The 20700-nt window shown below is 53.2% G+C and overlaps 1 protein-coding gene across 2 annotated transcripts in view; it reads left to right on the forward strand.

Moving 5' to 3' along the window:
* Nucleotides 1-19067, forward strand: part of LOC125449639 (SLAM family member 7-like) — a 35141-nt gene extending 16074 nt beyond the window's left edge. Inside the window, exons 2-6 of one of the 2 annotated variants that reach the window (XM_059642834.1) lie at nucleotides 2998-3348; nucleotides 4735-5013; nucleotides 9132-9269; nucleotides 12459-12526; nucleotides 18624-19067. In XM_059642834.1, the coding sequence (XP_059498817.1) occupies nucleotides 2998-3348; nucleotides 4735-5013; nucleotides 9132-9269; nucleotides 12459-12526; nucleotides 18624-18755 (968 nt within the window). In that variant the 3' untranslated portion in view covers nucleotides 18756-19067. The remainder of the gene's footprint in view (nucleotides 1-2997; nucleotides 3349-4734; nucleotides 5014-9131; nucleotides 9270-12458; nucleotides 12527-18623) is intronic. The other variant, XM_059642835.1, reaches the window with a different exon arrangement.
* Nucleotides 19068-20700: the final 1633 nt, after the last annotated feature.

Raw genomic sequence — 20700 nt, forward strand, 5'->3', positions numbered from 1 at the left:
GGTGATGCATTGAAGTGGCAGGCAACAGGTAGTTTAGGGTCAGTGATAATGGGAACTGCAGATGCTGGAGAATCCAAGATAACAAAGTGTGGAGCTGGATGAACACAGCAGGCCAAGCAGCATCTCAGGAGCAGGGTTTAGGCCCAAAAAGTCAGCTTTTGTGCTCCTGAGATGCTGCTTGGCCTGCTGTGTTCATCCAGCTCCACAGGTAGTTTAGGGTCTTTTTTTTTGCAAGTAGAATGTAGATGTCCTGCGAGGTGGTCGCCAAGTCTATGCTTCGTTTCTCCAGTGTAGAGGAGACCACACTGTGAGCAGTGAATACAGTAGACTAGATTCTGGGAAGTGCAGGTGAAGTGTTGCTTCACCTGTGAGGTATGTTTGGGCCCTTGGATACTGGGGAGGGAGGAGGAGAATGGGCAGATGTTGCACCTTTGCTGGTTACAGGGGAAGGTGCCGTAGGACTATGTGGAGGTGTTTGGGTTGAAGGAAGTGTGAAAGAAGGGTGTCTCAGAGGGAACGGTCCCTGCGGAAGGCGGACAAGCGAGGGGAGGGGAATATGTGTCTGGTGGTGGCAACTTGCTGGAGGAAGCAGAAATGGCGTCTGATGGTCTTCTGGATGTGGATGCTGGTGGGATGGTCTGTGAGGACAAGGGGGACCCTATCGCTGTTGTGGGAGGGAAGAGAAGGGGTGAGGGCAGAAGTGCGGGAGATAGGTTGGACCCAATTGAGGGTCCTGTTGACAACGGAGCTGGGGAACCCTCGGTTGAGAAAGAATGTGGACATTTCAGAGGCTTCCTTGTCGAAGTTGGCCTCATCTGAACAGATGCGACGGAGACGGGGAAACTGAGAGAATGGGATGGAGTGTAATAATTTCAGGGCCTGAACTCTCCCATGCCCTGACCTTCAACCCCACACACCAGGCCTTGTTTAAGCCCAATCATTCAGACCTATCATTTACTCCGAAACCCCTCCCTCCTCCCTATCTACTGCACATAATCTGACGTTTTCCCAGCTACCATTAGTTCTGGGGAGGGGTCACCGGGCCCAAAACAGTAACTCTGATTTCTCTTCCCAGAAGCTGCCAGGCCTGCTGAGATATTCCAGCAAATTTGGTTGTTGTTGATATGGACTTCAGTATGGCATTCGACAAGGTTGCTCACGGTAGACTGGTTCGCAAAGTTAGATCACACAGAATACAGGGAGAAGTAACCACTTAGATACAGAACTGGCTGGAAGGTAGGAGACAGAGGGTGGTGGGGGAGGGTTGCTTTTCAGACTGGAGGCCTGTGACCAGCCGTGTGCTACAGGGATCGGTGCTGGGTCCACTGCTTTTCATCTTCTACATAAATGATTTGGATGGGAAGATAGGAGGGGTGGTTAGTAATTTGCAGATGGCAGTGAGATTGGTGTTATAGTGGGCAGAGAAGAAGGTTACCCTCAGAGTACAGAAGGATCTCGATCAGATGGGCCGAGGGGTGGCAGATGGAGATTAATTTAGATAAATATGAGGGGCTGCACTTTGGAAAGGGACATCAGGGCAGGACTTATACACTTAATGGGAAGGTCCTGGGGAGTGTTACTGAACAAAGAGACCTGGCGGGAGGGTGCAGGTTCATAGCTCCCTGAGAGTGGAGTCGCAGGTCAACAGGGCGGTGAGGGAGGTGTTTGGGACACTGGCCTTTATTGGCCAGTGCATTGAGTACAGGGAGCTGGGAGGGTCATGTTGCGGCTGTACAGGGCATTGGTTAGGGCCACTTCTGGAATACTGTGTGTAATCCCGGTCTCCCTGCTACAGGAAGGATGTTGTGAAACTTGAAAGGGTTCAGAAAAGATTTACGAAGATGTTGCCAGGGTCGGAGGGTGTGAGCTACAGGGAGAGGCTGGGGCTATTTTCCCCGGAGCGTCGGAGGCTGAGGGGGGGACGTTATAGAGGTTTATAAAAGCAGGAGGGGCATGGATAGGGTGAATAGACAAGGTGTTTCCCCCAGAGGTGGGGGAGTCCAAAACTAGAGGGGCATAGGTTAAAGGTGAGAGGGGGAAGGGAGCTGAGGGGTAACTTTTTCACACAGTTTGTGTATGGAATGAGCTGCCAGAGGAAGTGGTGGGGGCCGGTACAGTTACAGCATTTAAAAGGCATCTGGATGGGGACATGGATAGGAAGGGTTTAGAGGGACATGGGCCATGTGCTGGGACGTGGGACCAGATTAATACAGGATACTGGGTTAGCATGGACAGGTTGGATAAAGGTTCTGTTTCTATGATTCTATGACTCAATGACACTTTCAGTCTGTCTTGCTCTCTATCATCCCACACTCTCATGCTCTCACTTTCTGACTCATTCTCAGTCTCTATTGCTCGCTCCCCCTCCCACACACACTCTCCCCCTCACCGTCTCACTCAATCTCTCTCTGTCTCTCTTGCTTCCACACTCACTGTCTCTCACATTCTCTCTCACTCTGTCTCTCTCTCTCAGTCCCTCTCCCTCCCTCACTCTCCATGTCCCTCATTCTCAGCCTCCCTCACTGTCTCTCCCTCACTGACTATTCTTCACTCGACCTCACTCTCTCTTCCTCACTGTCTCCCTCACTCTCTCTCTCTCCCCCACAATCTCGCTCCCTCACTTTCTCCCTGACTCTCTCTTTCTCCCCCATACAATTGCTCCCTCACTCTCTCTCGGCCTTTTTCCCTCACATTCTCTCTCCCTCACACCCTCGCTCGCTCTCTCACTCTCTCCCTCACTCTCTCTCTCCCAACACTACTGCTCCCTCACTCTCTCTCGGCCTCTCTCCTTCACACTCTCTCTCCCTCACTGTCTCTCCTTCACTCTCTCTCGCTCTCTTCCTCATTCTCTCTCCCTCACATCTCTCTTTCTCCCTCTCTCTCCCAGGACCCCTCTCACTCTCACTGTCTCCCTCCCTCAGCCTCTCTCCCTCCCTCTCAGGCCATTCACCCCATCTCCTACTGGTAGCGATCTCACTGTGACCCTCTGCCCTTCAGCCAGGAGCCTGGGAGGAAGTGAGATTGTGAATGTGACTATTGACCAGGGACACTCCATTGCCACATTGGGAGGGAGAGTGCGGTGGGCGGTTAGCATGACCCCAGCCCCGAGCAAGGGCACCATCACCTGGAGGCACAAGGGCAGCATCACAGTGAAAATTGCAGAGCTCAGGCTGGACGCCAACAAATCACTTATCCACCCAGCAACACCATTTTCGGGAAGGAGTCACGTCTTCCCAGACTACAGCCTGGAGGTCGAGAACCTGACATCGAAGGACGCGGGAGAATATACGGTGACGCTGAGCGAAGGGCCCTGGGAGTTGACAGGATCCACCCACCTGTTCATCTTCGGTGAGTACAATCCCATTCCCCACCTGGATGGAGCAGCCGGAGGACCCGGGGAGGGGGAGAGAGGAGATACGGGGGGGGGTGACGAGGGACGATCCTTCAGTGCGGTCGCCTCACAGACACAGGGTCAGCATCGTCCACCCACCAGGTGCACCGGCAGTTCAGTGCGCAAGAGCTCCGGGTCCCCGCAGCGGGTGGGTGTGATGATGCCAAAGAGCTGCACCTCACACGGTTCAAATAGCACAGCGGCAAAGGAGGGGGGAGGTTCAGAGATGGTGGCTGGGTTGAAGGCTAATGACGTGACACCAAGAATGTCATACGCAACACACATGCGGAGGGTCAGTGCTGAGGGAGTGCCGCACTGTTGGAGGGTCAGTGCTGAGGGAGTGGGTGCTGTTGGAGGGTCAGTGCTGAGGGAGCGGGCACTGTCAGAGGGTCAGTGCTGAGGGAGCGGGCACTGTCAGAGGGTCAGTGCCGAGGGAGTGGGCACTGTCAGAGGGTCAGTGCCGAGGGAGTGGGCACTGTCAGAGGGTCAGTGCTGAAGGAGTGGGCACTGTCGGACGGTCAGTGCTGAGGGAGCGGGCACTGTCAGAGGGTCAGTGCCGAGGGAGTGGGCACTGTCAGAGGGTCAGTGCTGAAGGAGTGGGCACTGTCGGAGGGTCAGTGCTGAGGGAGCGGGCGTTGTCGGAGGGTCAGTGCTGAGGGAGTGGGCACTGTCGGAGGGTCAGTGCTGAGGGAGGGGGCACTGTCGGAGGGTCAGTGCTGAGGGAGTGGGCACTGTCAGAGGGTCAGTGCTGAGTGAGCGGGCACTGTCAGAGGGTCAGTGCCAGGGGAGTGGGCACTGTCGGAGGGTCAGTGCTGTGGGAGCACGGCACTGTCGGAGGGTCAGTGCTGAGGGGGTGGGCACTGTCGGAGGGTCAGTGCTGAGGGCGTGCCGCACTGTCGGAGGGTCAATGCTGAGGGAGTGGGCACTGTCAGGGGGTCAGTGCTGAAGGAGTGGGCACTGTCGGAGGGTCAGTGCTGAGTGAGCGGGCACTGTCGGAGGGTCAGTGCTGAGGGAGCAGGCACTGTCGGAGGGTCAGTGCTGAGGGAGTGGGCACTGTCATAGGGTCAGTGCTGAGGGAGGGGGCACTGTCGGAGGGTCAGTGCTGAGGGAGCGCTGCACTTTCGGAGGGTCAGTGCTGAGGGAGTGGGCACTGTCAGAGGGTCAGTGCTGAGGGAGTGGGCACTGTCAGAGTGTCAGTGCTGAGGGAGTGGGCACTGTCAGACAGTCAGTGCTGAGGGAGCGAGCACTGTCGGAGGGTCAGTGCTGAGGGAGCGGGCACTATCGGAGGGTCAGTGCTGAGGGAGGGGTTACTGACCTGTTACTTTCCGTCCCTCCCTCCTCAGAGCCAATCAGACGGACTGTGATCCGAACGGAGAATGCCATCTTCACCAACCAGAGCTGTGTCGCCTCCTTCAGCTGTTTGACTGAGGGGGGAAGCACAGTGAGTTACACCTGGAGGACAGGGGTCCAGTGGGAGACTGTGTTGGGGTCGAAGGAGCATCTCCAGGTTTCACTGAATGGAAGCTCCAACCTGTCAGCTCTGGTGTGCATCGCCTCGAACCCTGTCAGCTCGCAAAATGCCACGGTCGACCTGACGACGACTTGTGTAGTCGAATATCCAGGTACAAACTGTCCCAGTATAAGCCAGAGCTGATCCCACAGACAGAAAGTCTGGACTTGCTGTTCAACACAGTCACAACATTGACTGAATCCATTCCCTTCGACATTGAGATACAGAGCCGGGTTTTCCACCTCACCCCACTCTCCACACACTCCCTATTCCAGAGAATAGCTCCAACATTCCCGACAGAAACCATGTATCCCTGTTGGAAACTGCGTATTCCCATTAGACACCACATATTCCCGTTAGAAACCGTGTATTCCCGCTAGAAACCATGTATCCCCGCTGGAAACCATATATTCATGTGAGAAACCGCGTATCCCTGTTAGAAACCATGTATTCCCCGTTAGAAACCGCGTATCCCCATTAGAAACCGCGTATCCCCGTTAGAAACCGCGTATACCCATTACAATCCGCGTATCCCTGTTAGAAACCGCGTATTCGCCGTTAGAAACCGCGTATTCCCCGTTAGAAACCGTGTATCCCCCTTAGAAACCGTGTATCCCCCTTAGAAACCACGTATCCCCATTAGAAACCATGTACTTCCGCTAGAAACCGCATATCCCCGTTAGAAACTGCGTATCCCCGTTAGAAACCGCGTATCTCCGTTAGAAACCGCGTATTCCCCAATAGAAACCGCATATGCCTGTTAGAAGCCGCGTATCCCCGTTAGAAACCGTGTATCCCCCTTAGAAACTGTGTATCCCCCTTAGAAACCACGTATCCCCATTAGAAACCATGTATTTCCGCTAGAAACCGCATATCCCCGTTAGAAACTGCGTATCCCCGTTAGAAACCGCGTATCTCCGTTAGAAACCGCGTATTCCCCAATAGAAACCGCACATGCCTGTTAGAAGCCGCGTATCCCCGTTAGAAACCACGTATTCCCGTTAGAAACCGTGTATTCCCTTTAGAAACTGCGTATTCCCGTTAGAAACCACGTATCCCCGTTAGAAACCGCGTATCCCCATTAGAAACTGCGTATTCCTGTTAGAAACCACGTATTCCTGTTAGAAACCGCGTATCCCCGTTAGAAACCACGTATCCCCGTTAGAAACCGTGTATTCCCTTTAGAAACCATGTATCCCCGTTAGAAACCGCGTATCCCCGTTAGAAACCGCGTATTCCCGTTAGAAACCGCATATTCCCGTTAGAAACCGCGTATCCCCATTAGAAACCGGGAATCCCCGTTAGAAACCGCGTATTCCCATTAGAAACCGCGTATCCCTGTTAGAAACCACGTATCCCCGTTAGAAACCACGTATTCCCGTTAGAAACCATGTATTCCCGTTAGAAACCGCGTATTCCCATTAGAAACCGCGTATTCCCGTTAGAAACCGTGTATTCCCATTAGAAACCACGTATTCCCGTTAGAAACCACGTATCCCCATTAGAAACCGCGTATTCCCATTAGAAACCACCTATTCCCGTTAGGAACCATGTATTCCCGTTGGAAACCACGTGTCCCTGTGCCCTCTCTGGAAACTGATGGAAAACAGGAATTTATTCAATCACAGACGAGACGAAGACTGTGCAATGTCCAACAGCATCACAAGCTCCCCAGATCCCAAAGCTGTCCCTGTCCCGTTGCTGCAGGATCTGGACAATCCCCAGGTCCGTGCTGACCCCTCGGAAGGAACATACAGGCCAGACAATGACCAGGCTCTGACCATCTGTGCCCACAGCCCCTTCATGGTCAGTGCCATCACCATCACAGACTGTCGCTCATTATCCACACCCTCGGGCTCATCATTGACCAGAAACTCGACCGATTCACCACATCAACACAGTCACTTCAAAACCAAATTACCCCTCCATCCCCCTACACCCCCTCCATCCCCCTACACCCCCTCCATCCCCCTACACCCCCTCCATCCCCCTACACCCCCTCCATCCCCCTACACCCCCTCCATCCCCCTACACCCCCTCCCTATCTCTGTAACCCCCTCCCTATCTCTGTAACCCCCTCCAGCCCCTACACCCCCTCCATCCCCCTACACCCCCTCCATCCCCCTACACCCCCTCCCTATCTCCGTAACCCCCTCCCTATCTCTGTAACCCCCTCCATCCCCCTACACCCCCTCCATCCCCCTACACCCCCTCCCTATCTCCGTAACCCCCTCCCTATCTCTGTAACCCCCTCCATCCCCTACACCCCCTCCCTATCTCTGTAACCCCCTCCATCCCCTACACCCCCTCCCTATCTCTGTAACCCCCTCCGGCCCCTACACCCCCTCCCTATCTCTGTAACCCCCTCCATCCCCTACACCCCCTCCCTATCTCTGTAACCCCCTCCGGCCCCTACACCCCCTCCCTATCTCTGTAACCCCCTCCATCCCCTACACCCCCTCCCTATCTCTGTAACCCCCTCCAGCCCCTACACCCCCTCCCTATCTCTGTAACCCCCTCCATCCCCTGCACCCCCTCCCTCTCTCTGTAACCCCCTCCGGCCCCTACACCCCCTCCCTATCTCTGTAACCCCCTCCATCCCCTACACCCCCTCCCTATCTCTGTAACCCCCTCCATCCCCTACACCCCCTCCCTCTCTCTGTAACCCCCTCCGGCCCCTACACCCCCTCCCTATCTCTGTAACCCCCTCCAGCCCCTACACCCCCTCCCTATCTCTGTAACCCCCTCCATCCCCTACACCCCCTCCCTCTCTCTGTAACCCCCTCCGGCCCCTACACCCCCTCCCTATCTCTGTAACCCCCTCCATCCCCTACACCCCCTCCCTATCTCTGTAACCCCATCCAGCCCCTACACCCCCTCCAGCCCCTACACCCCCTCCAGCCCCTACACCCCCTCCCTATCTCTGTAACGCCCTCCAGTCCCTACACCCCCTCCCTATCTCTGTAACCCCCTCCAGCCCCTACACCCCTCCCTATCTCTGTAACCCCCTCCATCCCCTACACCCCTTCCCTATCTCTGTAACCCCCTCCAGCCCCTACACCCCCTCCCTATCTCTGTAACCCCCTCCATCCCCTACACCCCTTCCCTATCTCTGTAACCCCCTCCAGCCCCTACACCCCCTCCCTATCTCTGTAACCCCCTCCAGCCCCCACACCCCCTCCCTATGTCTGTAACCCCCGCCAGCCCCTACACCCCCTCCCTATCACTGTAACCCCCTCCAGCCCCTACACCCCCTCCCTATCTCTATAACCTCTTACAGCCCCTACACCCCCTCCCTATCTCTGTAACCCCCTCCAGCCCCTACACCCCCTCCCTATCTCTATAACCTCTTACAGCCCCTACACCCCTTTGTGATCTTGTCCGATTCCAATCCCTTGACCACGCTCTGATTCACATCCCTCTGGGCCGGTGTTTACACCTCCCTTGGCTCTGAGCTGCCGAATTCCCTCCCTATACTCTCTCCTCTCCCTCTCTAACTTCCATTTTAGCGATGGAGAAAGATTGGACACACTGGGGTAGATTTCCCAGAGATACACAAAATTTTCACAGCATCCTTCCTGTAGCAGGGAGACCGGGATTACACACAGTATTCCAGAAGTGGCCCTAACCAATGTCCTGTACAGCCGCAACATGACCCTCCCAGCTCCCTGTACTCAATGCACTGACCCATAAAGGCCAGTGTCCCAAACACCTCCCTCACCGCCCTGTCGACCTGTGATAAATGGTTGGCCGGAGAGAGACGTTCTGTTGGACCTGCTTTTTCATTTGGGGTTTCGTTTCAGTGTCGGAGCTGTTTTCCGTGCAGAAGTAATAATTATTTTCCAAAGTACTCCCTTTTCTTAAAAAAAATAAAGATCAAATGCTTTAGACGGGAGGGAAGGGAGAAAGCAGCAGTTGTGGGAGAAACCATGTGGAAGATCAGCTGTAGAGAGCCAGTGTGTCCCAGTGAATCTCCTCCCCACCCTCTTCCAGTCCAGGCACCTCATCTGATGGTGTGAGGAACCAGAACCTTTCACGGTCCATGTGAGCGAACGATGGTTTTACAAACGCTCGATCATCTTCCTGCGACGGGGACTCGATTTATTCTGTTTGTGTGCGAGAGATGGTCTCGATTTATCACAACATCACAGCGTTTCCTATCGCAGGCCACACAATCCACCATCAACTGGGAGCTTCCCTCACTGCATTTCTCTCACCCTTGCCTTTCAGAGACTGCCCTGCTGAGCTCGGGACCATTTTCCATCTCGATTGTGAGTTTCGGAGGATGTTTTTTCCTCTTGTTGGCAGCCAGCATTGTCTATTGGACACACCGGAGCCGGAGGGGCCGCTGGGTGAACAGAGCCCCAGGTGAGAGGCGATGGGAGCCTTCCTTTCATTGCACTAGCTACCGCCAGCCTTCCCCAACTCAGTCACTCTCCACCCCCTCCTCCCACCCTCTCTGACTCTCTCTGGTGAAGGGTCTAGGCCCGAAACGTCAGCTTTTGTGCTCCTGAGATGCTGCTGGGCCTGCTGTGTTCATCCAGCTTCACACTTTATTATCTTGGAATCTCCAGCATCTGCAGTTCCCATTCTCTCTGACTCTCTCTCCTGCTTCTCGCCCTCTAAACCTCACTCAGCCTCTCCCTTTCCATTTCTCTCTCTCTCGCCCTCTGCCTTTCCCTCTGTCGTTCTTGCTGTCCCTTACTCTCTCTCCATTTTCCACTCACTGTCTGTGAGTCTTTTGTCTCTCGCTCTCTCTCACTCTCCATCTCTTGTTCTTCCACTCTCCATCTCTCTCCTGCCCTCTGTCAGACTTCATATCTCTCTCTTTCGTTCTCTCACTGTCTCTCTTTCTCCATCACGCTGGATCTCATTCTGCAGCTGTCTCACTGTCTCCACTTTTCACTCTCTCCCTATTGTGGAAAGGCACATCAGGGCAGGACTTATACACTTAATGGGAAGGTCCTGGGGAGTTTTCCTGAACACAGAGACCTTGGTGGGGGGGGGCAGGTTCATAGCTCCCTGAGAGTGGAGTCGCAGGTAGACAGGGCGGTGAGGGAGGTGTTTGGGACACTGGCCTTTATGGGTCAGTGCATTGAGTACAGGGAGCTGGGAGGGTCATGTTGCGGCTGTACAGGACATTGGTTAGGGCCACTTCTGGAATACCGTGTGTAATCCCGGTCTCCCTGCTACAGGAAGGATGTTGTGAAACTTGAAAGGGGTCAGAACGGATTTACGAAGATGTTGCCAGGGTCGGAGGGTGTGAGCTACAGGGAGAGGCTGGGGCTACTTTCCCCGGAGCGTCGGAGGCTGAGGGGGGGGACCTTATAGAGGTTTATAAAACCATGAGGGGCAGGGATAGGGTGAATAGACAAGGTCCTTTACCCCAGGGGTAGGGGGAGTCTGAAACTAGAGGGGCATAGGTTTAAGGTGAGAGGGGAAAGATTTAAAAGGGACCTGAGGGGTAACTGTTTCACACAGAGGGTGGTGTGTGTATGGAATGAGCTGCCAGAGGAAGTGGTGGGGGCTGGTACAGTTACAGCATTTAAAAGGCACCTGGATGGGGACATGGATAGGAAGGGTTTAGAGGGACATGGGCCAAATGCTGGAAAATGGGACTCGATTAATATAGGATATCGGGACAGGTTGGACCGAAGGGTCTGTTTCTGTGCTATATTACTCTAGTGCATCTCTGTTTCCTTCTCCATCTCACTCTCCCTTTCTTTCTGTTTCTCACTCCCCTCTCTGTCTCTCACTGTCACTTTCTCTCAATCACTCCCCCCTTGCATTCTGTTGCTGTCTCTATCTCTCTCTCTATGTCTCTGTCACTCACTTGCCCATCTATTTCTTACTTTCTCTCACTGCTCTTTGCTCTTCACCTGTCTCACTTTTGCTCCGTATCTCACTTTCTGAGGGGCTCGGAGGGGAATGTGCAGGGGTTGGGGGTCCCATGTACCTGCTGCCCCTTGTCCTTCTGGATGGAAGTGGGTGGTGGGTTTGGAAGGTGCTGCCTGAGGATCTTTGGTGAATCTCTGCAGAGCGTCTTGTAGATGGTACACACTGCTGTGGCTGAGCGTCGGGGGTGGGGGGGGGGGGGGCAGGGAGTGGGATGTTTGTGGATGTGGTGCTAATCGAGCGGGGGCTGCTCTGTCCTGGATGGTGTCGAGCTTCTTGAGCGTTGCTGGGGCTGCCCCCATCCAGGGGAGTATTCTGTTATATTGTGCTTTGGGTGGTGTGGGAGATGTTCCTTCCTGCGGCCCACAGTCTCCAGGGACTGTTCCTGCTCAAGTAACATGCCCTCCGACTTCTCTCTCTCTCTCTCTCTCTCTCTCTCAGAGGGATCAGGAGGGGGGGGTTGCTGGTGAGACAGGGGTAGAGAGAGGCGGAGGCAGGGAGAGACAGAGAGAGAGAGAGAGAGCATGGAGGGAGAAGGAGGGGGAAAGAGAGTGAAAGGGAGGGGGAAGGGAGGTAGGAGGGGAGGGAGGAAGAGAGAGAGAGGACTTGGGGGGAGAGAGGGAGGGAGAGAGTGAGGAGGAGAGTGAGGAGAGGGAGAAGAAGAGGGGGGTGAGGGAGAGAGATGGGGAGAGAGGGGGGAGAGAGAAAGGGAGCGAAAGAGAGAGGGAGGAGGATGGGGGAGAAAGAGAGGGTAGAAGGTGGGTAGACAGAAAAGGGGGAGAGGAGGAGGTGGGAGAGAGGGGGAAAGAGAGACAAACAGAGTGAGAGAGACAGAGAGAGAGGTGGAGAGAAGGAGATAGAGAGAGAGCAAGAGATGCAGAGAGAGATAGAGACACACAGAGAGGTGGTGAGAGAGATACAGGGAGACAGAGACAGAGAGAAGGAGAGAGAGTGTGGGTGGGGAGACAGAAAAAGGGAGAGACAGAAAGAGGGAGAGACAGAAAGAGGGGTTCAAGAGAGACAGATTTAGGAAGAGAGAGACAGAGAGAGAGAGAGAAACTGGGAAAGAAAAATAGAGAAACAGAGAGAGACAGAAACAGAGAGAGAGGCAGACAGAAGGAAAATGAGATATAGGGAGAGGGAAGGGGGAATACTGAGATACAGACAGAGTCAGACAAACAGAGAGAGAGAGAGATGGAGATTGGGACAGAGAGAGAGAGAGATGGAGATTGGGACAGAGAGAGAGAGAGATGGAGATTGGGACAGAGAGAGAGAGAGATGGAGATTGGGACAGAGAGAGGGACCAAGAGACAAAGAGTCAAAGTCAGAGAGAGGGAGAGAGAGAGAGAGAGAGAGAGAGAGAGCGTCAGAGATACAGAGAGAGAGAGAGTCAGAGATACAGAGAGAGGGAGAGCGTCAGAGATACAGAGAGAGAGAAAGAGAGAGAGATAGCGTCAGAGATACAGAGAGAGAGAGAGAGAGTCAGAGATAGAGAGGGAGTGAGAGAGACTCAGAGAGGGAGAGAAAGATTCAGAGACAGGGAGAGAGAGAGGGTCAGAGATAGACTCCAGTAGCATACTCACAGACGTTGTCACAGAGGATGGGTAGGTGGCTATGGACAGGAATCTGATTGAAATCTGACCTTTCGCCTTGATCTGACAGTGTTAGTTAGTAGCCAGAAGAAGAGGATGGAGGGACAACATCAGGAAGACAAAGACCATGTTCCCCAGGTGAGTGTGAGACTGCCTGTGTGTGTGAATGTGTGTAAGGAAGTGCGTTCTCTTAGTTTAATCTTTTCTGGGATGTGGGCCCAACATTTATTGTCCCCTGTCCCTAGTTGCCCCGCTTTGAGAAGGTGGGGGATGAGCTGCCTTCTTGAACCCCTGCAGTCCATGTGCTGTGGGTTGACCACAGTGTCCCCTTCGGGAGGGAATTCCAGGGATTCTGACCCAGCGACACTGAAGGAACAGGGATATATTTCCAAGTCGGGATAGGGAGGGGCTCGGAGGGGAACGTGCAGGGGGTGGGGGTCCCATGTACCTGCTGCCCCTTGTCCTTCTGGATGGAAGTGGGTTGTGGGGTTTGGAAGGTGCTGCCTGAGGATCTTTGGTGAATCTCTGCAGAGCGTCTTGTAGATGGTACACACTGCTGCGACTGAGCATCGGCGGGGGGTGGAAGGGAGTGGGATGTTTGTGGATGTGGTGCCAATTGAGCAGGGGCTGCTTTGTCCTGGATGGGGTGAAGGGAGTGGGTGTAACTGAGGGATTATATCTTAGAGAGACAGAGGTAAGGAGATAGAGTAAGAGGGTGAGTCAGTCAAATGGAGATAAAGGGGATGCAAGAATGAGTACAACTCAGAGGTATAAAACATAGAAAATAGGAGCAAGAGGAGGCCATTCTGCCCTTCGAGCCTGCTGTCCCATTTCATGACTGATCATCGAACATCGTCCCCTGTTCCCATTTTGTCCATAATCTCCAATCTCTTCAGAAATAGGAAAACTTTCCTGAAAACATTCAAGGTTTTGGCCTCAGCTCTGTTCTGTGACAGAGAATTCCACAGGCTCCCCACTCTCTGGGTGAAGACATTTCTCCCCTTTACAGTCTGAAATGGCCTACCGTGTATCCTTAGATTGTAACTCCCTGGTTCTGGACTCCCCAGTCATCGGGAACATCCTTAGTGTGTTGACCCTGCCTCGTCCTGTCAGAATTTTACAGGTTTCTATGAGAATCCCCCCTCATTCTTCGAACCTCCAGTGAATATAACCGACCCCAGTCTCTCTTCATAGGTCAGTCCTGCCATCCCAGGATACAGTTTGGTGAACATTTGCTGCACTCCCTCCATCACCAGAATGTTTTTTCTCAAATAAGAAGGTTGAAACAGCGTGCAATCCTCCCAGTGTGGTGTCACCAAGGGCCCTGTACAATTGCAGGAAGACATTCCTGCTCCTGTACGCCAATTCTCTCGTTAGGAACACTAACACACCATTTATCTCCTTCAACGTCTGCTCCAGCTGCAATGCTTACTTTCAGCACCTGGTGTACAAGGGACGCCCAGCTCTCATTGTACCTCCGCACCCCGCCCCCAATCTATCTCCATTCAGATAATGATCTGCCTTCCTGCATTCACTCCCAGCAATCCACATTATACTGCATTAGTCCATTCACTCAGCCTGTTCACATCGCACTGTGACATCTCGGCAGCATCTTCCCCACAGCTCGCCCTCCCACCCAGCTCTGTGTCCCCTGCACACTCGCAGATATCGCATTTCGTTCCCACATCCAAATGGTGAGTGTGTACCATGTGACTGGCTGGGGGTCCCCGCACTGATCCCTGCGGTAATCCCACTGGTCAGTGAGTCCCGCTCAGATGAAGACTCCCCCATCTGTTTTGTGTTCCCTGTTTGCCAGTCAGTTCGCTTTTCCAGGTCAGTGCGGAACCCCAACCCCAAACTTGTGAAAATCCAAGTAAACCACATCTTTTTGCTGGAAACTACACTGCACCTTCATCAGTCTCAGTTTTGACCGCGGTCTGAGGAAGTAGAATGTCAATCCTGGAACAAGGTGTGGAGCTGGATGAATGCAGAAGGCCAAGCAGCATCAGAGGAGCAGGAAGGCTGACGTTTCAGGCCTGGACCCTTCTCCAGAACTCAGTCTCTCTGATCACTGTCCCTTCACCTCCTGAAGTCCCTCCACTGCATTTTCTGCTTGGGATTTAGCCTGACAGAGTTTAAACCCATGTCTAGACTCACGTACCTCCTGCTGCTTACCTCTGTTGATTTTCGCTCATTGCTTTATCTTCTCACAGTCTTGAGAAGGTTATGTTCGCCCCAGGTTGTGTTCTAGGCCACAGGGTGCGAGTATTTACGGCATCCTTTACGGAAGGGGAAGAAAGGTCTTACGAGGAAAGGCTGAGGGACTTGAGGCTGTTTTCATTAGAGAGAAGAAGGTTCAGAGGTGACTTAATTGAAACATATAAAATAATCAGAGGGTTAGATAGGGTGGATAGGGAGAGCCTTTTTCCTAGGATGGTGACGGCGAGCACGAAGGGGCATAGCTTTAAATTGAGGGGTGAAAGATATAGGACAGATGTCAGAGGTAGTTTCTTTACTCAGAGAGTAGTAAGGGAATGGAACGCTTTGCCTGCAACGGTAGTAGATTCACCAACTTTAGGTACATTTAAGTCGTCAATGGATAAGCATATGGACGTACATGGAATAGTGTAGGTTAGATGGGCTTGAGATCGGTATGACAGGTCGGCACAACATCAAGGGCCGAAGGGCCTGTACTGTGCTGTAATGTTCTATGTTCTATGTCCTTCCCACACGCAGTTCCCCTGGGAGATGAAGTATCAAGCTCTCTGTTTATCTCAGAGGCTGTTGCTAATCCTGAGCTCCTTTGTGGTACTGGCTCTGTCTCGGAATGAGATGGAACCCCGTTCTAGATTCTGAGTGATCCATCACCTCACAGTCTGGTCTGCTCCTCTCTTTCGACTGACGATGGAGGGGAGATGGTGTCCCCCAGTTAGTCCCTGACTTTCCCTAAATCCTCATTCACAATCCGAAGTCCATTGTCTGACACCGGAACACAGCGTATCGTAAGGAAGGGTGTCAATTCTCTCCGATCACTAACGCCTCACACTAATGCACATCACACCTTCCCTCTGAAACCAATCCAATCCATCACTATCGTTCCCCAAGGCCTTTCTAAAGAGTTGGAGCCAATCATTGCCTCCCAATGGCCCGTGTCTGGGATACATTTGACGCATCAGATCGAGTGCGGGTTTGGAAATTCCCAGCCATCACGCTGATTACCGGGCTCTTCCTATGCACCTCGATGTGCCCCCTCACGACCCAACACCCCCACCCCCAAGTCTCTGGAGGATTTCCCTTCAAGTTGACCTCGATGGAACCATTCTGTGATCAATGCTGCGAGTGCTCTACCTGCTCGAGGGCCCTTGATCTGCTGGAGCTAGGCTTGGGGCCTCACCCTGATCACACCCTGTTGTGCATTCGGCCTACACCAGGCTGAAGCCTAGCTTGGGGAAACTGATAGGTTATGAAGGTTGATGGAACTTTCTAAATTCAGGACCTCATGGTAGACTGGTTGACACGGTTAGATTCCCTGGAATAAAGGGAGAGCCAGCCAATTGGATACAGAACTGGCTGGAAGGTGGGAGACCGGCGGGCGGGGGGCTGCATTTCAGACAAGAGGCCTGTGACCGGCGGTGTGCCACAGGGATCGGCACTGGCCCCACTGCTTTCCGTCATTTATATAAATGACTTGGATGGGAAGATAGGAGGGATGGTTAGTAATTTGCAGATGTCAGTGAGATTGGTGTTATAGTGGGCAGCGAAGAAGGTTACCTCAGAGTACAGCAGGACCTCGATCAGATGGGCCGAGGGGTGGCAGATGGAGATGAATTTAGGTAAATATGAGGGGCTGCACTTTGGAAAGGGACATCAGGGCAGGACTTATACACTTAATGGGAAGGTCCTAGGGAGTGTTACTGAACAAAGAGACCTGGGGGGGTGGGGGGGGGGGGGGGGCGGCAGGTTCATAGCTCCTTGAAAGTGGAGTCGCAGGTCGACAGGGCGGTGAGGGAGGTGTTCGGGACACTGGCCTTTATTGGTCAGTGCATTGAGTACAGGGAGCTGGGAGGGTCATGTTGCGGCTGTACAGGACATTGGTTAGGGCCACTTCTGGAATACTGTGTGTAATCCCGGTCTCCCTGCTACAGGAAGGATGTTGTGAAACTTGAAAGGGTCAGAAAAGATTTACGAGGATGTTGCCAGGGTCGGAGGGTTTGAACTACAGGGAGAGGCTGGGACTATTTTCCCCGGAGCGTTGGAGGCTGAGGGGGCGACCTTATAGAGGTTTATAAAACCATGAGGGGCATGGATAGGGTGAATAGACAAGGATCTAAAACCTGGAGGGGCATAGGTTTAAGGTGAGAGGGGAAAGATTTAAAAGGGACCTGAGGGGTAACTTTTTCACACAGAGGGTGGTGCGTGTATGGAACGAGCTGCCAGAGGAAGTGGTGGGGGCTGGTACAGTTACAGCATTTAAAAGGCATCTGGATGGGGATATGGATAGCAAGGGTTTAGAGGGACATGGGCCAAATGCTGGCACATAGGACTAGATTAATTTAGGATATTGGGTCGGCATGGGCTGGATGGACCTGAAGGGTCTGTTCCCGTGTTCATCCTGTGCTTTATGTATTTATTGCTACCTGCCCATGACCAGCATCCAATCTCCTTCCCAGAGTGCCCGAAAGCTGCGGCTTCCTGGGCAAATCATTAGCCCCGAGGCCACTGGGCCCTTATCTCTCCGTTTCCACCTCCAGGTCCCACAGTCACTGAACTGTCACGCAGCAGAAAGAGGCTCTTCGGCCCTGAACTACTTCCATTCCCAAGTGCCCATCTCCTGCCTTTTCCCGTAACCTGGCACGGAATCAATCCAGTGCCCATCTAAAGTAGCCTCCGTCATCGTCCGCCTCGATCCTGCAGCCCAGGCTCACTGTAAAAGAATACAAAGTGTGGAGCTAGATGAACATAGCAGGCCCAGCAGCATCTCAGGAGCACAAAAGCTGACGTTTCGGGCCTGGACCCTTCATCAGAGGCTCGTGCTCCTAAGATGCTGCTGGGCCTGCTGTGTCCCTCCAGCCCCACACTTTGTTATCATGGATTCTCCAGCATCTGCAGTTCCCATTATCTCTGTAAAAGATGTGGGTTTTTTGTAATTTTACTTATTTATCCCCAAAATGAGGGCCACGCCCAGGGATGGATGGCAGTTTCCTTCTCTAAAAGACATTAGGCAGCCATTGTAGCTCAGTGGTTAGCTCTGCTGCCTCACAGTGCCAGGGACCTGGGTTCGATTCCAGCCTCAGGGTGACTGTGAGGAGTTTGCACGTTCTCCCTGTGCCTGCGTGGGTTTCCTCCGGGTGCTCCGTTTTACTCCCACAGTCCAAAGATGTGCAGGCTAGGGTGGATTGGCCAGGCTAAATTGCCCATGGGAATTGCAGGGTGGGAGGATCAGTACAGACTCTTTGGGCCGATTGGCCTGTTAGGGTTTTCTGACCAATCGATGACAGATGGTCATTGTCAGACCCTTCATTCTGGGGTTCTTCATCCCTCACTTTGTTTGCAAGTCTCTCGGAATGTATGCTTGCTCATGCTTTGAGGTTTTTAAACATTCGGAGAACAGTTTCTATCAAGTTGCGACGTGATTTTGAGACCTGACCCATCAAAAGCCTCATTCAAATTCAACCATGTCTCCTCACTCCCACACGTGAGATTGTACAGCGCCACTCTCTTGTATGGAGTCTAAGTGTCTCTCTCTCTCTCTCTGTCTCTGTCTCTCTCTCTCTGTCTGTCTCTGTCTCTCCATCTCTCTCTCTCCCTCTCTCTCTGTCTCTCTCTCTCTCCCCCTGTCTGTCTCTCTCTCTCTCTCTGTCTCTCTCTCTCTGTCTCTCTCTCTCTGTCTCTCTCCCTGTCTCTCTCCATCTCTCTCACTCTCTCTGACTCTGTCTGTCTCTCTCTGTATGTTTCCGTCTCTCTCGCTCCCTCTCTGTCTCTCTATCTCTGTCTGTCTCTCTCCCTCCAAATCTCTCTCTCTCTCTCTGTCTCTCTCCATCTCTCTCTCTCTCTGACTCTGTCTCTCTCTGTATGTCTCCATCTCTCTCTCTCTGTCTCCCTCTCTCTCTCCCTCTGTCTCTCCCTCTCTGTCTCTCTATCTCTCTCTCTCTCTCCCCCTCTCTCCCTCCGTCTCTCCCTCTCTCTCTCTCTCTCTCCCCCTCTCCAAACACTCATTCCGGACTCAATATTACAGGTTGCGACTGAGCAGACTGAGCCCACAGTCCCTCCCGACTCACCCTCCCAGCTCAACGATGCAGAAACTGACTTCTGTGAAGTCCAAGCCCCGACTCAAACCTCGAACAGTGTGATGGAGACAGAGGTGTAGCGGGAAGAGTGGAGGAAGGATGCTGGTAACGGAGGAGGGGAGTGGAGGTGGTGGAAACAGGGGCCAGTTTGATAGCCCAGAGCAGACTTCGCCCGCTCCGACCTCCCTCAAAACCCGTGGGACCCTCCCCAGGATCTGGGAACTCAATGGGACGGACCTATCCGCGATTTAAACAGCCAACCGGGACAGTTGGGCAATAAATCTCCTGGATACAATTCTTCGGGGTCACTCAAAACTCCCATGGTTTCAGGGGGAACGAAGTGAGGGGACCCACAGTTTTTGGGGGAGGGGCAGTGAATGAAAGATTGTTAAACAGACGCGGATTGAAATAAAACACGGCAGTGAATGTTACACTGAAATTGTACACATTGCATTGCAGCCCTAATTCAACCTCGAAACTAATCCCACTGTCCCGCACTTTCTCTCTGGCCCCATCCTACACTCACAGCCACACTCACTCACACACACGCACTCTCTCAATCGCTCGCGCACACACACTCTCTCGTGCACATGGACTCTCTCAATCACACACACACACACACACACACACACACACACGTGCACATGCATGCTCTCAATCGCTCTCACACACGCGCTCTCTCGCACACACGCGCTCTCTCGATCACTCACACACACGCGCTCTCTCGATCACTCGTGCACACACTCTCTCGATCACTCGGGTGTACGCACTCTCTTGATTACTTGCATAGACATTCCCTTGCACATATGCATTCTCTCACTCGCTTGCGCACACTCTCTTGCACACGCATTCTCGCTCGCTTGCGCACACTCTATCGCATGCACGCACTGTCTCGCTCTCTCGTGCACACGCACGCACAAACATGTGGGTTTCGAGGAGCGATCACACAGACTGATGGCCAGTGACCTCTGAGCAAATTGTGTTCACCTGTGGATTTGGAGGGAGTGTCCAATAAGACCCAATAAGCTGTGGCTGGGCAGAGAGAGAGAGAGCGGGAGAGAGGGAAGGAGTGAGAGAGAGAGGGGGAGGGAGCAGGAGCAGGAGAAGGAGAAACGGAAGGTGAGAGAGGGAGAAAAAGAAAGTGAGATAGACGAATACAGCCAGAGTGCAGAGAGGGGTGGAAGTGAAGGAGAGAGGGAGGGAATAGGAGAGAAAGAAAAAATGATAGACCAGGACACACAGAGAGAGAGAGAGAGAGAGAGAGAGAGAGAAGGGCAGAGCAGGAGAGAGAGAGAGTGACACAGAGAGAGAGAGAGAGAGAGAGAAGGGCAGAGCAGGAGAGAGAGAGAGTGACACAGAGAGAGAGAGAGAGAAGGGCAGAGCAGGAGAGAGAGAGAGTGACACAGAGAGAGAGAGAGAGAGAGAGAAGGGCAGAGCAGGAGAGAGAGAGAGTGACACACAGACAGAGAGAAACAAATAGACCAGGGCAGAGAGAGGGAGTGGGAGTGAAGACAGAGAGAGGGAGTGGGAGAGAGAAAGGGGTGAAGGGGGGTCACAGTCAGAGGGAGAAAGAGAAACAGGGAGAGACTGGGCAGAAGATAAGGGGAGAGAGAGAGAGCAGGAGAGACACACACAGATAGAGAGAAAAAAAGTGACACACAGAGGGAGAAAACTGAAGTGAGGAAGGAGAGAGAGACAGAGACAGTGAGACACGAGCGAGAGAGAGAGAGAGAGAGACAGAGAGAGAGAGAGAGAGACAGAGAGAGAGAGAGACAGAGAGAGAGAGAGAGAGAGACAGACAGACAGAGAGAGAGAGAGAGAGAGACAGAGAGAGAGAGAGACAGAGACAGTGAGACACGAGCGAGAGAGCGAGAGAGAGAGACAGAGAGAGAGACAGAGAGAGAGAGAGAGAGAGACAGAGAGAGAGAGACAGAGAGAGAGAGAGACAGAGAGAGAGAGAGAGAGACAGACAGACAGAGAGAGAGAGAGAGAGACAGAGAGAGAGAGACAGAGAGAGAGAGACAG

This window comes from Stegostoma tigrinum, chromosome 46, assembly GCF_030684315.1.
Source record: "Stegostoma tigrinum isolate sSteTig4 chromosome 46, sSteTig4.hap1, whole genome shotgun sequence".
Classification (NCBI taxonomy): Eukaryota; Metazoa; Chordata; class Chondrichthyes; order Orectolobiformes; family Stegostomatidae; genus Stegostoma; species Stegostoma tigrinum.